General features: G+C 40.5%; 1 protein-coding gene across 1 annotated transcript; it reads left to right on the top strand.

Moving 5' to 3' along the window:
• Positions 1-1087: 1087 nt before the first annotated feature.
• Positions 1088-17374, top strand: LOC120050593 (sodium-dependent serotonin transporter-like). The gene is made up of 13 exons (XM_038997186.1): positions 1088-1310; positions 2802-2936; positions 3281-3500; positions 4158-4296; positions 4571-4705; positions 10525-10628; positions 12088-12215; positions 12425-12537; positions 12649-12780; positions 13023-13122; positions 13562-13662; positions 14650-14817; positions 17291-17374. Exons 1-13 carry the CDS (start codon positions 1088-1090, stop codon positions 17372-17374), a joined length of 1782 nt encoding a protein of 593 aa, XP_038853114.1.
• The last annotated feature ends 431 nt before the right edge of the window (positions 17375-17805 follow it).

Raw genomic sequence — 17805 nt, 5'->3', positions numbered from 1 at the left:
AGTTGTTGTCTTCTTTGGCCATGAACTCCTCTACCAGCTCTACCCCTACCTCTCACTCTTCCTCCCCCTCTCATTCTCACCCTCTCTCTTCCTCTTCCTCTCTGCAACGGCTTCCATTGTTGTTGTAAAACAAAAGGTGCTCACCTGTGGTCTTTTCATAGTGCTTACTTCCTGATTGAAGTGGTAACAATTAACCATTGAGGTGTTTGGCCAGGTGGCACATGTATTGGCCAATTAGCTCATGTAGTGTCATTTTGAATGGCAGTGTTTTGAAATGGCAAACATGTGACTTTGTCAGATTGTTGTGTCTTATGCAGAGAACCGTGTGCAGTGCATTTAAAAAGTGCCATTTTGAATTGCAAAATGTGTGTAAAGCAGAAAATGTGTTTAGACTTTTGGAGACTTGAGAAGAGGTTTTGCTCTCTGTGTGTCAGTTTAAATAATTGTGCTGTGCATGTCATTTTAGTGTGTTAGCAATTGGAAAAAAATGTAATCTTTTGTCAGGGGACATTGCATGGGCAAACACCCTACCACCTGAACCATAACATCAAGACCTCTTCAAAGATGTTTCAGATTAGAACATTTGCTTACATTGAGTTTGAGTAGCCAGCTAGTTCCTTCGTCCCTCCATAGCCAGTTACCATTCAGATCCACAGCCAGTCAAATTCCTTCTCAATTTAATATTGACAAGATACATCATGACACTTGTTGTGACCTAACAATGATATTGGTAACCTAAAACAAAACATCAATTCAACCAAACTGCTTATCAAATAGCCTAGTAGGCCTACTCTTGAATAGGCTGTAAGCCTTTTGAATTCAACATTAAAAAGGTGGGGTGTCTAAAATGTTACCTATTAAAAAGTAGGGAACCTAAATTCTCGTCGACGTTGGAGTGGAGCTCATTTTGTTGATTAGTGTGCGCAGAGGGAGTTCTACTCCACTAGCCTAGTGATTGACAATTTACTCCTCCCAGTCTGACCTATCATCGCCCACAATACGAGAATCTTCAGTGCCTCTGAAGCTTGTCAGTTTTTTAAAACTTACCTGCTCAGACGGCGGACTGAGTTTTGATAGTCCGCCAACCATGACCCGCCAAGACTCAGCGGCCCCAGCGGGAAGCTTGAGCGTCCAGGGCCCCTCAAACCCCGGTTACAACACCAACCCTGTGCCGGTACCTGTGATCACACAGACGGACACACGAGACAAATGGAGCAAAAAAATGGATTTTCTTTTATCAGTCATTGGCTTCGCGGTAGACTTGGGAAATGTGTGGAGATTTCCATACATTTGTTACCAAAACGGAGGCGGTAAGAGTTTTTCTAATTACTGATATATTTGCTTTATATTTTAGTGGGCTAATCTATGCCCTTAGTTACATTTATGTGGTCTCGTCTTTCTTGATAGTAGATATGATAGTAGGCTGCCATTAATAAATATTATTCTTTACATAACCTGTTTGTAATAAAGAATTTGAAAATGATAGTTGCTCTTATGCGCTACCAGGGTAGCCAGGCTATACCTTGTGCTGTCCATGGTTCTGAAATAAGCTTCACAGGCTGTATAGCCTGCAACCCACTATAATAAACTCACTGAAACAAACTTAAATATTTTTTTTTGTTCATCTTCAAATTAAAACATTGAACTACGTATACAGTACCATAGTTTTTCCTGTTTATGATTGAAATATAGCCTAGAATATTAGCTAGGAGAGTTCATCCGCCAAGATTAGTTCGAAAGAGACGAGTTTCGATGTCCCAAATTTTGTTGGACGCTGAATGAGGCTACAAAGCATAGGCCTACCTCTAATCTAATCACTATTATGGAAAACGGAAAGTGGAAAATGTATATCCTATCGAGGTTATAGGCTATAAACGAATTAAACAGTCTCTGATTAATGTATTTTTTTTGTGTTATTTTGTCTCTCATCTGTATGTACCGTTATGTTTACACCACATTTGTAGAAGACTATCGTTTGCAATTTGACTCGAGGGAGTATTTCTTGATGCAATGATTTTATCCACCATAGTGACAGAACTGCTTCTCTAAAAGTAGCCCATGTAGCCATTTGCATGTATAACTGTTCTGAATAAATATTTTTTTTAAGTTATAACATGTGTAGGATATACAGTTTATATATATATATATATATATAAAAACTTCCAATCATTTAGCGGATTATTTTGAAAAGTAAAGATATTTCACATATTTTAATAATGTAATTAATTTCAATTAAAATAACTGTCACCAAAACGTAGACGCTATAACGTTACCCAAATATGTGAGCAATAAGATTTCCTTTCGAATAAAATACTAAAAAGTATTTTAAGTGTATCTAAAGATAAATAATGCTTTATAACCTGTTTAATAAAAATGTATGAGCCTTTATAATGTCTTATAGCAAGGCTTCTAAATAATATGTTAAGTATCTCTATGCATAACATCTTAACTGTCTCAAACTGGCTGTTATTTAGTCTAGATCATTAATAAATTATTATAATACATAATATAGGGCCTCATATACGACTTAAAAGTCTTACAATACATTATAATTGCATCATAACGCATGCCATGGATGATTTTCTTACTCAGATATTAAACTACGAAGTAGTAGAAGCAACTATTTGTAAAGGGCCTGTCCTTCCTAATATGTCTCACATCTTAGCTTGCACACCAGACACTTTATGCGCTGTGGCAATAGCCCGAGGAGGAGGTTAGACCTACATCTTCATCTACACAATGTGATCCCCTTAAAGTGATGAGTCAGACCTGTGATTTCGCCTCTCTACATCTATGTACAGGGGCTTTCCTAATCCCCTACATTGTCATGGCGATTTTTGGAGGGGTGCCACTCTTTTACATGGAACTGGCACTGGGACAGTTCCACAGAACTGGTGCCATATCCATATGGAAACACATATGCCCCATCTTCAAAGGTAGGACTGGCATCATCTACCTTCATACACAACCCACCTCACAACTCACTGACCCCACACTAGTGCACATCTTTACATTACCTGCATACTACACATCTTCTTATCACGTTCACGTGGTGAACCTTACTGTTGACAATTCAACAGTGTATTTACAGTGTATTTACAGCACAAGGTGACTGTAGAATAATTTGTAAAGTGGGTCAATTGAAGTACAGTACAATTACATTTACACTAGGCCTACTACAAAGTAATTGGTCATTTCAAAATGGCATAATAGGCCTATTGACACTGAGGCACACACCTCTACTCTCTGATGGTATTGATCCATCTGTCCATGGTTTCAGGCATTGGGTATGCGATCTGTGTCATCTCGCTCTACGTCTCCTTCTACTACAACACCATCATCGCCTGGGCACTTTTCTACTTCTACTCGTCCTTCACCAGCGTCCTGCCCTGGACCAACTGTGACAATGCCTGGAACACTGAAAACTGCACCAACTACTTCCTGAAAGACAACGTGACCTGGAATAACTACTCCAGGTCACCTGCTGAGGAATTTTACACGTAAGTGCATGTAAGTGGCAGACAGCACGGTGAAATACTGTTACCATGATCTCGAAAAGCCACGTCAATGGGTTGACATCATTGTTATCATTTCATTGCATTTAAATATTTAGACATCTTTTACATTTCACAATAGTGCATTGTCATTTTCGTTTTTTCATCAAACACTTGCTTACAAGTGTTGAAACATGCTGTGATTATGTAAAGCTATATAGAAAACAGGAAATTAACTTAGCACACTGCAAGAAGAACTGGTGCTCTATTTAGCTAACCAATGATAGTTAAATGGCTCGCTTACACAGATGTAGCATCTTAATTTGAGCCAATTTGCTACAGCAGGAAAATAATCCTGCAGCAACAGGATGTGAATTATTATGTGGATTATAATTCATTGATATTTTTGTAGGGTTTGGTAAATTAAGTCTGAAATGTCAAAGTGGAAAGTGGAAAGCCTTTTGAAACCTCAAATACACTACAAATGTTATATTTCCTCCTGCAACAGGGTGATCAAATTAAGATCCTACATCTGTATTATATGGCCCTCAAAAAGGATCTATATCGAACCACAAAGCAGCCTTAGTTTTAGCAGTGTATGTAGGCCGAGGCTTACAGACAAAGGAAGTACATGTAAACAACTCATATATTGTTCCACCTTAGGAGGAATGTTCTGGAAATCCACAAGTCCGATGGTCTGCGTAACGTGGGGGGTGTTCGCTGGCAGCTGATGCTCTGCCTCTTCCTCATCTTCACTATCGTTTACTTCAGTCTCTGGAAGGGAGTGAAGACATCAGGGAAGGTAACAAGTCCAAGCCACTCTTCCAGGAAAGGGGTGTCAGTGTGTGGGGGCAATTACCAGAGCATATTATAGCAAAACGGTGGTGGTTAGTACCAGGTCATTTGACCCAAAGGCAAACACACTGGCCACAGAGAGATATTTCAGTCGGGGACATTCATAGACTAGGGTCATTACAATACCATGTCCAGTGTGATTCACAAGGCTATAATCTCAATTTCTCTTCCCTTCTAATCGCTCTCTCTCTCTGTCTGCTGCTTTGCCCGTCCCGTGCCAGGTAGTGTGGGTGACAGCCACCTTGCCCTATGTGGTGCTCTTCATCCTGTTGATCCGTGGTGCCACCCTACCAGGTGCATGGAAGGGAGTGGTCTTCTACCTCCAGCCCAAGTGGGAGAAACTCTTCGAGACCAGTGTGAGTTATGATAAGATTCCACATGATCACATCAATTCCATATGATCATCTGGTTGGAGCAGGAAACACTGTCAAATAGCTTGTCTGATAATTTTGGTACCAAATGGGAGTTGGTATAGTAGACTGAGCGGGCAAAAATTTGGCATGGGATGTTAGAATTATGTCATTATTTGGTTGTACAGACGCAGTAGTTTTTTTTGCACGTCACAGCACAGCATTCTACACCTGCCTGTGTCAAAATCCATCAAAGAAAGGAAGTGCACAGCAGTGGTCAAACACAGTCAATCTCATACAAAATAATGTAATTTCCCTGGTGATGAAGAGGATGTGTGGCATTTGTTATTTCGATTCAATGCAGTAAAATGTTTTTCCCCAGGCGATTTTGACCCAGGCGAGTGCAGTATGCTGTGCTGTGATGCGCGGCACAAAAAATACTGCATCTGTAAACTTGCCTTTCTGGTGATGGGGATGGCAGCCTGAGTTCATTGCAACCAGTATATTGGGAACAGTCTATCATATGTCCTTTAATTTCTAGTGTCTGATGGTCCAGTGCTGTGTTGTGGCTCAGTATGAGTGAGCGCTTTGGTTCAAGGGAATAATGATGAGATGAGATGCATAAATAAGCCACAGCATGCGATAATGAGATGCGTAATTGGTTTAGATGTTTTTTACATTAACAAAGCCCCCCACTCCATTCTCTCGCAATCACACATACACTTTCTCTTTTCGTCCTCTCCCTCTCCAAATGCATGCTCCTCTTCAGATCACTCAGTACAGCTGTGAAATAGGATCTGTATGAGGCTATTATTCAGCACAACTGTCACTGGACACAACAGGTCACAGAAATCCATCGGAAAATACAGAAAATTACAATCTTGGAATTCAATTCAATGAACACCCTTTAATTTGTGCTTACGCTGCAGGTATAATGCATTATGATGTGCAATGCATTACAAGACTTGACATCAGCATGTATGACCCCCTTTAAAATATCTTATCATTATCCTGACTACAAAACAGACATAAAGGTGAATACATGCTAATAAAAAGTTATATATTATTATGTGCAGACTTTAATTTGAAGTGTTACATGGTATTTATTATGTATTCAGCAAGAAACACTGTGCTTGAATTGATTTGATGCTTGGATGAAATCAGCTGTCCGAAATTGAACAATTTTAAAATGAGAACATAAATTGCATAGCATTTAAATCTCTAGAATAGCAGAGGATTATCATAGATAGACAGACAGACAGACAGACAGACAGACAGACAGACAGACAGGCAGGCAGGCAGGCAGGCAGGCAGGCAGGCAGGCAGGCAGGCAGGCAGGCAGGCAGGCAGGCAGACCAGCCTGGCCTCAAAGACATAACCTTAACCCCTAACCCTAACCCTAGCTAATGTTAGCCACCTAGCCACCTAGCCAGGCACGTGCACAGATAGAGCCATAGGGATGCTGGAGCGCCTGCCCTTTTGCCCTCCTGTGAAAAAAGTGCCCTTTTGATTGGTGGCCTTGTAACTTTAAATGCAACAAATTGCCCATCAAATTAGATAATTTCTCATAAACTCATAAATCTTGAAAAAAGTCCCCTCCTCTGCCCTTCTGTCACCTTGAATGCAGAGCAATGCACTAATGCACTTGTCCCATTGGCGTATCCCATGGGTTGCTGCATAAACGCCCCCCCGAGCATCCCATTGGTTCCTTCATGAACACCCTCTTCGAGCACGACATCCTCATGCTCGTTTGACACATTTGATAATCTGGATTTCTCCTGATTGTCTATGCAATTAAAATGGGGGTCAAAGGGGAAATAAAAGTGTTATCTACATTTACATCTACATATCTACAACTACATATCTCACTCTACAATAAAGACCTGATTGGTGGAGGGCTGCACAGATGGTTGTCCTTCTGGAAGATTCTCCCAGCTCCACAGAGGAACTCTGGAGCCCTGTCAGAGTGACCATCGGGTTCTTGGTCACCTCCCTTACCAAGGCCCTTCTCCCCTGATTGCTCAGTTTGGTTGGACGGCCAGCTCTAGGAAGAGTCTTGGTGGTTCCAAACTTCTTCCAATCATGTCTTGGAGCGCAACGGACAATTCCTTCAACCTCATGGCTTGGTTTTTGCTCTGACATGCACTGTCAACTGTAGGACTTTATATAGACATGTGTGTGCCCTTCCAAATCATGTCCAATCAATAGAATTCACCACAGGAGGACTCCAATCAAGTTGTAGAAACATCTCAAGGATGATCAATGGAAACAGGATGCACCGAGCTCAATTTCGAGTCTCATAGCAAAGAGTCTGAATACTTATGTGAATAAGGTATTTAAGTTTTTTTTTAATTATACATTTGCAAATATTTCTAACAACCTGTTTTCACGTTGTCATTATGGGGTATTGTGTGTAGAATGATGGGATTCGTTTTTTTAAAATCAATTTTAGAATAAGGCTGTAACGTAACAAAATGTGGAAAAAGTGAAGGGGTCTGAATACTTTCCGAATGCACTGTTTATACACTACTGGTCAAACGTTTTTGAACACCTACTCATTCAAGGGTTTTTCTTTATTTTTACTATTTTCTACATTGTAGAATAATAGTGAAGACATCAAAACTATGAAATAACACATATGGAATCATGTAATAACCAGAAAAGTGTTAATAAAATCAAAATATATTGTATATTTGAGATTTTTCAAATAGCCACCCTTTGCCTTGATGACAGCTTTGCACACACTTGACATTCTCTCAAGCAGCTTCATGAGGTAGTCACCTGGAATGCATTTAAATTAATAGGTGTTCCTTCTTAAAAGTTAATTTGTGGAGTTTCTTTCCTTCTTAATGCGTTTGAGCCAATCAGTTGTGTTGTGACAGGGTAGGGGGGTATACAGAAGATAGCCCTACTTGGTAAAAGACCAAGTACATATTATGGCAAGAACAGCTCAAATAAGCAATGAGAAACGACAGTCCATCGTTACTTTAAGACATGAAGGTCAGTCAATGCGGAACATTTCAAGAACTTTGAAAGTTTCTTCAAGTGCAGTCACAAAAACCATCAAGCGCTATGATGAAACTGACTCTCATGAGGACCGCCACAGGAATGGAAGACCCAGAGTTACCTCTGCTGCAGAGGATAAGTTCATTAGGGTTACCAGCCTCAGAAATTGCAGCCCAAATAAATGCTTCACAGAGTTCAAGTAACAGACACATCTGAACATAAACTGTTCAGAGGAGACTGTGTGAATCAGGCCTTCATGGTCGAATTGCTGCAAAGAAACCACTACTAAAGGACACCAATAATACCAAGAGACTTGCTTGGGCCAAGAAACATGAGCAATGGACATTAGACTGGTGGAAATTTGTCGTTTGGTCTGGAGTCCAAATTGGAGTGTGGGTGAACGGATGATCTCCGCATGTGTGGAGGAGGTGTTATGGTGTGGGGGTGCTTTGCTGGTGACACTGTCTGGGATTTATTTACAACTCTATCCCATCTGGTTTGGGCTTAGTGGGACTATCATTTGTTTTTCAACAGGACAATGACCCAACACACCTCCACGCTGTGTAAGGGCTATTTTACCAAGAAGGAGAGTGATGGAGTGCTGCATCAGATGACCTGGCCTCCACAATCCCCCGACCTCAACCAAATGGAGATGGTTTGGGATGAGTCGGACCGCAGAGTGAAGGAAAAGCAGCCAACAAGTGCTCAGCGTATGTGGGAACTCCTTCAAGACTGTTGGAAATCATTCCAGGGGAATCTGGTTGAGAGAATGCGAAGAGCATCCAAAGCTGTCATCAAGGCAAATGGTGGCTATTTGAAGAATCTCAAATAAAACATATATTTAGATTTGTTGGACACTTTTTTGGTTACTACATGATTCCATATGTATTATTTCATAGTTTGGATTATTCTACAATATAGAAAATAGTAAAAATAAAGAAAAACCCATGAATGAGTTTGACTGGTACTGTATAGATATACACCGAACAAAAATATTAATGTCACATGTAAAGTTCTGGTCCCATGTTTCATGAGCTGAAATAAAAGATTCCAGAAATTTCCCATATGCACAAAAATATAATTTATGTCAAATTTTGTGCACAATTTTGTTTACATCCCTGTTAGTGAGCATTTGTCCTTTGCCAAGATAATCCATCCACCTCACTGGTGTGGCATATGAAGAAGCTGATTCAACAGCATGATCATTACACAGGTGCACCTTGTGCTGGGGACAATAAAAGGCCACTCTAAAATGTGCAGTTTTGTCACACAACACAATACCACAGATGTCTCAAGTTTTGAGGTAGCATGCAAATGGCATGCTGACTGCAGGAATGTCCACCAGAGCTGTTGCAAGATAATTGAATGTTAATTTCTCTACCATAAGCTGTCTCCAACATCGTTTTAGAGAATTTGGCAGTACCTCAACCAGCCTCACAACCGCAGACCACGTGTATAGCGTCGTGTGGGCGAGCGGTTTGCTGATGTCAACATTGTGAACAGAGTGCCCCATGGTGGCGGTGGGTTTATGGTATGGGCAGGCAAACACAATTGCATTTTATCCATGGCAATTTTAACGCACAGAGGTGCCGTGACAAGATCCTGAGGTCCATTGTCATACCATTTATCCCCTGCCATTCATCTCATGTTTCAGCATGATAATGCACGGCCCCATGTCACAAGGATCTGTACACAATTCCTTGAAGCTGTTCTTACATGGCCTGCAAATTAACCAGACATGTAACCCATTGAGGATATCCCGCCAATATCCAGCAACTTTGCACAGCCATTGAATATTGAAGAGGATTGGGACAACATTCCACAGGCCACAATCAACAACCTGATCAACTCTATGCGACGGAGATGTGTCGCGCTGCATAGATTCTGGCCCATGCTAGCTTCAATGTTTCCCACAGTTGTGTCAAGTTGGCTGAATGTCCTTTGGGTGGTGGACCATTCTTGATACACACATGAAACTCTTGAGTGTGGAAAACCCAGCAGCTCTTGACACAAACCGGTGCGCCTGGCACCTACTACCATACCCCATTCAAAGGGACTTAAATATGTTGTCTTGCCCATTCACCCTCTGAATGGCACACATACACAATCCATGTCTCAATTGTCTCAAGGCTTAAAAAGCATTCTTTAACCTGTCTCCTCCCCTTCATATGCACTGATTGAAGTGGATTTAACAAGTGACATCAATAAGGGATCATAGCTTTCACCTGGATTCACCTGGTCGGTCTATGACATGGAAAGAGCAGGTGTCCTTAATGTTTTTTACACTCAGTGTATTTGGGGGGGTGCCCTTTTTTGACTTTAAGCACCTGCTCCACCAAAGGTCTGTGCACGGGCCTGAACCTAGCTAACTTTAGCCACAACAAATTGGAATTAGTTATATATCATGCATATTGCAAATTCGTAACATATTGTATGAAATTCAGTACTTAACATATTATACGAAATGGATGATGGACATCCACAAATTAATACATACCATATGAAAAGTAACATATACTAAATGGAGGGATACAAATGTTCATTTACTATGTTTAGTCGATCCCTGAGTCGAGGTTGGACAGACAGACAGGTAGAGAGACAGACCGACAGACAGACAGACAGGAACAGTTAGGCTTCAGTAGCTTGATACAGGTCTTCATTCTGTCGAGTAATGCACGCTGACTTTACAGGTCAAAGCACCAAGTCTGACATTATGAGAGTGCAGGTACATTTCCTAAGTGCTTATTTAGTGAATATGGTGAGATAGAATCCCACAGGTTCGGTCATGTGAGTGTAATTAATCTCCATGTGTTTTGTAGGTGTGGGTAGATGCTGCGGCTCAGATCTTCTTCTCCCTGGGGCCAGGCTTTGGGGTACTCCTTGCCCTCTCTAGCTACAACCCCTTCACCAACAACTGTTATCGGTAAGAGCTGATACTAAAACTCCTTTGAATAATAGTAAATACACACTTCTGATTATCCAGTTTTACAGAAGTAACTTTTTTTTAAGGTATGCAATTTGGCAGAAGTTTTATCCCTAACGATTTGGCTCAATTATGCCTAACTCTTTGTGATAACCTTCATGAAAAAGCATTAAATTAACTATTTCTAAACTATTATTAAATAACTTTAATTATTTGGTAGCATTTAGAAACATATAGCCTAAGCCTTATTAACATTCATATTCATAAGCATTTAAAATATATAAACCACTTATAAACATGTATAATGAATTATTCATGAAATGTATTATAAAGTGTTACTCAATCTTTTGGGTCATTTGCACACAACACACCTGGAGAAATGGGAGACTTTGATAAATTAAGCTACAGTATATCTGCCTGTATTCACATATGCCATTTAGTAGACGCTTATATTCGAAGCAACTTACACTAAGGATGGCCCCAGTGGGAATCAAACCCACAAACCTTCCATTGCTAGCACCATACCAACTGAGCCACACCGGTGAGAGCATATGAAACTGTGAACCACATCAATCAATCAATCACTTCCAAACAATTAAAAAGTAAAACCCAGTATGACTTAGATGAGGTAAGCTTGTCCAGGGTGGAAAAGGAAGTTGCTCCTCCTCCTGAATGCCCCACACACCAGTGAGGTAGGTAGAAGTGAGGCTGGATCTCCACAATAGCGTTTCCAATCTCTCTCACAAAAGGCCGTCATGCATTGACATCCAGTGACTAAAACATGTGTCTCGGGCAGGCTAACTATAGCTCTCACTTTTATACACATCAGCCCCATGTAGGAGGGGAGGGAGGAAGCACCGGCCAATCACAGGGATTAATTTACAATGTGTTGAATAGATAGGCTTAAACGGATGTCCCACAGCAACTCTTTAAGACAATGTAATTATAATTAGAAAGAGGGAATGGTGAGTCCAGCGTCCTGGGAGATGAATGGGTGACGGGGCTCACCTGAAGGAGAAATTGAATTGTAAGCTCCCTGTAAGACGGCTGGCGTGGACGTGGTTAATGTGGTTAGTAGTGTAACAGTGGTAGAGGTGAGGAAACTGTGGCACTGCTGCTTCTCAGAGACATTCATGAATCACACAGAATGTGAATGGACTTACTCTTGCTGACAGGGTTATCCTAATGAAAAGAAAGTGAATGCCCACCCCATAGAAATTAAAAATGGCATTTAGAATACTGTGTATCTCAATGGTCCACTGTCTATGTTTGCTTGCTGGCTAGCGAGTTTGGTCAAGAACATGTCTTACAAAGGTAATCCATTTTGGGGACAGTTGCCACATTTACAAAATCCCAATGTAACAACTGTTCACAACCAAACCAGAGTAAGGTATATGAATGACAATACTTGAGATGATCAGACAGGCACCATGTTTGCCTCTGTGTTGTGACGCTGTAGTGACGCCATAGTGACCAGCCTGGTGAACTGCCTGACCAGCTTCATGTCTGGGTTTGTGATCTTCACTATGCTGGGGTACATGGCAGAGAAGAGAAATGTGAATGTGGAGGATGTGGCCAGGGACAAAGGTAAGTGGCCAAAACTCTCTAACTCTCTAAAACCACTTAAAAAGTTTCTTCAATACCTGTTTTTAGTGTATTTATATGTTTTTTTATACACTGCTGTAACTGACTGTACATGTTCAATAAGAATGTATTTCTATATCTACAACAAGAATAGGACATTGTAGCTTTGAGATTGTTCTCAACCTGGGATTTACCTCATCCCCACCCCCCAGGTCCAAGCCTACTCTTCATCACATATCCAGAGGCCATAGCCAACATGACAGGATCAACGTTCTTCGCCATTATCTTCTTCGTGATGATGATCACTCTTGGGCTTGACAGCACGGTATGAAGACTTGTCTAACTTGATTTATCAGATTATCTCTAAATGAAGTGATCTTTAATTGTTGTATGTAATCACTCTCATTGACGTAGCCCGCTCTAATTTCTGTCTAAGTTCGGAGGACTGGAGGCTATCATTACTGCTGTGATGGATGAATACCCTGAATACCTGGCGCACAGACGGGAGCTGTTTGTACTGGGCTTGGTCGTTGTGTGCTTTTTGGGCTCCCTCAGCACTCTTACCAATGTAAATAAGAATTTAGCACTTTGAAGACAGACTACAACAGGTTAAGAAAATATTTTTTTAGGGCACTTGAGGACTAGGATGTGGAAGCGGCTGATGCTACAGTTGTCATCTCAAGATGGCACTGTAGACAGGCTAAATAATAGAATATAAATTAGTAGTAAATTAACAATCCGTTCTATTTTGAGTAACTTGATTAGAATGATACATTTGCCAAACGAGTGACAAGTATGTGTTTCTCTCAGGGTGGGGCCTATGTGGTGAAACTACTGGAGGAATTTGGGGTGGGTTCCTCCATCATTGCTGTTGGTTTTCTTGAGGCCATCGCTGTTTCCTGGTTCTATGGTAAGAATGGTGAACTAATGGTGATATTACAGTTTACGCTTCCTATACTCCTAGTAGTATCTTGCATTAGAAAGACATTTTAATTCATACTGCCTCATTTATACTGCAGGTATCCCAGCGTTTAAAAGCGTTGGGTCAGTAACCAAACGGTCGCTGGTTCGAATCCCCGATCCGGTGAAAAATCTGACGGTGTGCCCTTGAGCAAGGCACTTAACCCTAATTACTACTGTAAATTGCTCTGGATAAGAGTGTCTGCTAAAATGACTAACATGTAAATCCCTATTTTGTTGTGGTTGTAAAAGCTGAAGAAATGCATTATGCATCCTGCTAACAATACATTTTTCAGATTGCACATGACAAAGTTATTTTTAGAATAATTTTTTCAAGTTGTTGTCATAGTGTTGTTTAACCCTCTCTCTTCAATTTTCATTTGTTTCAGGTATCACAAGATTCAGCAATGACATTAAATCCATGTTAGGCTATTATCCTGGATTATTCTGGAAGGTGTGCTGGGTGGCTATTAGTCCTGCATTTCTAGCGGTAAGCACAACCATAGGGCAACCAACCGATAAGATTTGAAATTATGGAATATATTATACAATGAACTACTGGATTCACATTAAAGCAAGCATTGTCATCATACTGTAACAATTAAAACGTATTTAACATTGTTAGCCATCCATTAGATCACAAATCTGATTCAATCTGATTGACCTACAGCGCCCTATCAGTTTTTTGTAAACCTCTCAAAGATCTCAAACGTCAAATCTTCCACATGGCCCTTTTGGGTAACTTGCCCTAACATGCCAATGGTCATGGCAGGTTAAATGACATGGGTGGATGGTTAGTGTAGGATCAGATGTGCTAACATTTCATTTGGACTTTGCCAGAGACTGTATGGTTACACTTTGCTTAAATCCTACAGGTATAATGCTTTATAACTTGTAATAAGCATGTATAAGTCTTTAAAGTGGCTTAAAATACAGCTTGTAAAATGCTATGTCTCTAAGGACTATCATAATTTCAACTGACTCAAAATGGTTGTTATTTACTCAGGCTCATTATGAGTTGATTATAAGACATTATAAAAGGGTCATAAATGCACATGGCAAGAATTACAATGTATTATAACTACACCATAATGGGTTATACCTGCAGAATTTAAGCATTTCAGCATAGAACCCTTCTAAATGTCAATTTCATTCCCCTGCATAACTTAATATCCCTGCCTTCACTTTGCATACATCTCCTTTAATCTCTCTTAGCCTTCCGCTGCTGAAAGAGCTGACATTTTCATCGAGCTAGCTTTCTTTATTATTCTCCCTTTTTTGTATGGGCTAAATTGTTTCTGCCCTCATCTCCCTAGATGGTCTGTGATCATCTCACAAAATAAAGAGAAACATTTGTAGAGGCACAACGGGCATCTAATAGGGTGCATGCCATTGTCACATGTAAATTCTAATTGAGAAAAATATGAGTGTGGCGTGTGAGACTTTACTGATTGTCTTTGTCGCTCTGCTTTCACAGTATATAATAGTGAGCTCCCTGCTCAAGCCTGCACCCCTCCAACTCTTTGACTACAAGTACCCAGACTGGAGCATTACGGTGGGCTACATCATCGGTGCCTCGTCCTTCATGTGGATCCCCATCTATATGGTCTACAAGCTGGTGTGGACCCCCGGATCACTGAAACAGGTCAGGCCCTAACGCAGCGATTCTCAACTGGTGGGTCGCGTTTTTTGACAACAAAAATACTCCGGTCTGAACTTAAACGGCTTAAACCAGGTAGAAAGTGTGTAGAAATAAGTGGAGGCTGTTGAGGGGAGGACGGCTCATAATAAAGGCTGGAATGGAGTAAATGAAATGGCATCAAACAAATGGAAACCATGTGTTTGATGTATTTGATACCATTCCACTGATACCGCTCCAGTTAAGGTACCACCAACCTCCTGTGGTAGAAATGATAATGAACTTACATTTTTAAACATCTCTGAAATGTTTTTCTTCAATCACAGTATTTTCAATATAGAGCTATTAGCAGCACTATTTTGGTTGACTTTGTGTCTCAAACCAGTGAGTTTATTAACAATCTTCATCAAGAATATGGACAAAATGTTATTATTGACTTCCAAAGAAGTTGGAATGTTGTTCCCTTGTCATTTAATTGCTACATTTACTACATTACAAATAGTTTCCCAAATTGTATTTTAGCGATTCTTTTTCGCAATGCCAATATTGGGTCGCGACTGAGACAACCTGGTTCAGTTTGGGTGCCGAGAGTAAACCAGCTGAGAAGCACTGCTCTAATGGAATCTACAAGACTTGATACAGCCTGGTGTTGTACAGTTGAAGTTGGAAGTTTACATACACCTTAGCCAAATACATTTAAACTCAGTTTTTCACAATTCCTGACATTTAATCATAGTAAATATTCCCTGTCTTAGGTCAGTTAGGATCACCACTTTATTTTAAGAATGTGAAATGTCAGAAGGATAGTAGAGAGAATGATTTATTTCAGCTTTAATTTCTTTCATCACATTCCCAGTGGGTCAGAAGTTTACATACACTCAATTAGTATTTGGTAGCAATGCCTTTAAATTGTTTAACTTGGGTCAAACATTTGGGGTAGCCTTTTCCACAAGCTTCCCACAATAAGTTGGGTGAATTTTGGCCCATTCCTCCTGACAGAGCTGGTGTAACTGAGTCGGGTTTGTAGGCCTCCTTGCTCGCACAAGCTTTTTCAAATCTGCCCACAAATTTTCTATAGGATTGAGGTCAGGGCTTTATGATGGTCACTCCAATACCTTGTCTTTGTTGTCCTTAAGCCATTTTGCCACAACTTTGGAATATGCTTGGGGTCATTGTCCATTTGGAAGACTCATTTGCGACCAAGCTATAACTTCCTGACTGATGTCTTGAGATGTTGCTTCAATATATCCACATAATTTTCCTACCTCATGATGCCATCTATTTTGTGAAGTGCACCAGTCCCTCCTGCAGCAAAGTACCCTCACAACATGATGCTGCCACCCCTGTGCTTCACGGTTGGGATGGTGTTCTTACGCTTGCAAGCCTCCCCGACTTTTCCTCCAAACTTAACAATGGTCATTATGGCCAAACAGTTATATTTTTGTTTCATCAGACCAGAGGACATTTCTCCAAAAAGTACGATCTTTGTCCCCATGTGCAGTTGCAAACCGTAGTCTGGCTTTTTTATGGCGGTTTTGGAGCAGTGGCTTCTTCCTTGCTGAGCGGCCTTTCAGGTTATGTCGATATAGGACTCGTTTTACTGTGGATATAGAGACTTTTATACCTGTTTCCTCCAGCATCTTCACAAGGTCCTTTGCTGCTGTTCTGGGATTGATTTGCACTTTTCGCAACAAAGTACGTTCATCTCTAGGAAACAGAACGCGTCTCCTTCCTGAGTGGTATGATGGCTGCGTGGTCCCGTGGTGTTTATAGTTGCGTACTATTTTTTGTACAGATGAATGTGGTAACTTCAGGCGTTTGGAAATTACTCCCAAGTATGAACCAGATTTGTGGAGGTGTACAATTTTTTGTCTGAGGTCTTGGCTGATTTATTTTGATTGTCCTGTGATGTCAAGCAAAGAGGCACTGAGTTTGAAGGTAGGCCTTAAAATACATCCACAGGTACACCTCCAATTGACTCAAATGATGTCAATTAGCCTATCAGAAGCTTCTAAAGCCATGACATAATTTTCTGGAATTTTCCAAGCTGTTTAAAGGCACAGTCAACTTAGTGTATGTAAACTTCTGACCAACAGGAATTGTGATACAGTGAATTATAAGTGAAATAATGTGTCTGTAAACAATTGTTGGAAAAATTACTTGTGTCATGCACAAAGTAGATGTCCTAACCGACTTGCCAAAACTATTGTTTGTTAACAAGAAATTTGTGGAGTCGTTGAAAAAAGAGTTTTACTGACTCCAACCTAAGTGTATGTAAACTTCCGACTTCAACTGTATGTACAGTCATGCACTGTGCTGGCTATTGACAAGACCTAGATTAGTAGTGTGTAATTTGTGGTCCTAAAAGCAGCATATATCTTATATACTGTATACAGTATGAATATGTGATAAGTGGATGACACATGGTTTAACTATCTCTTGTTCCACATCCTTGGTGTCTACCTGTTGTTGTCCCCAGCGCCTAGCTGTGTGTCTGAGACCTGAGAGGACCATTATGCCAGAGATCCACACAGACTCCCTCAACATGAGTACTGTTCCATAGAAGCACCCACGTTGCCAAGAACCCAGCCAGGCACATTATGTTGCTACCAACAGACTCCTGAACGAGAGCCAAATCAGCAGACACAGATCAATCTCATGGAGCGTTCGACAAATCTTTTTTTCTGTAGCTCAATGAGTACAATAAACACAAATAGTCTGTTAGTACATCTGTAGATGCTCTACAGAATATCTACAGACTATCGGTAACATTTCAACTATCTACTAATCCTAACCCTAACCTTAACCCAACCCTAGCTCTAACTCTAACCTTCACCCTAACCCTAACCCTTATTCTAAACCTTACCCTAACTGTAACCTTAGCAAGCAGTTGCTTATCAACAGATAGTTTGTTGATAGTATGACTATCCAAATAAAGTGTAGCAGGGGACTTTAATGTAAAGAGAATAAAATGAAATTTGAATGAATATTCAG

The sequence above is a fragment of the Salvelinus namaycush genome, chromosome 1, assembly GCF_016432855.1.
Source record: "Salvelinus namaycush isolate Seneca chromosome 1, SaNama_1.0, whole genome shotgun sequence".
Classification (NCBI taxonomy): Eukaryota; Metazoa; Chordata; class Actinopteri; order Salmoniformes; family Salmonidae; genus Salvelinus; species Salvelinus namaycush.
This window is presented reverse-complemented; position numbering and strand designations above follow the sequence as displayed.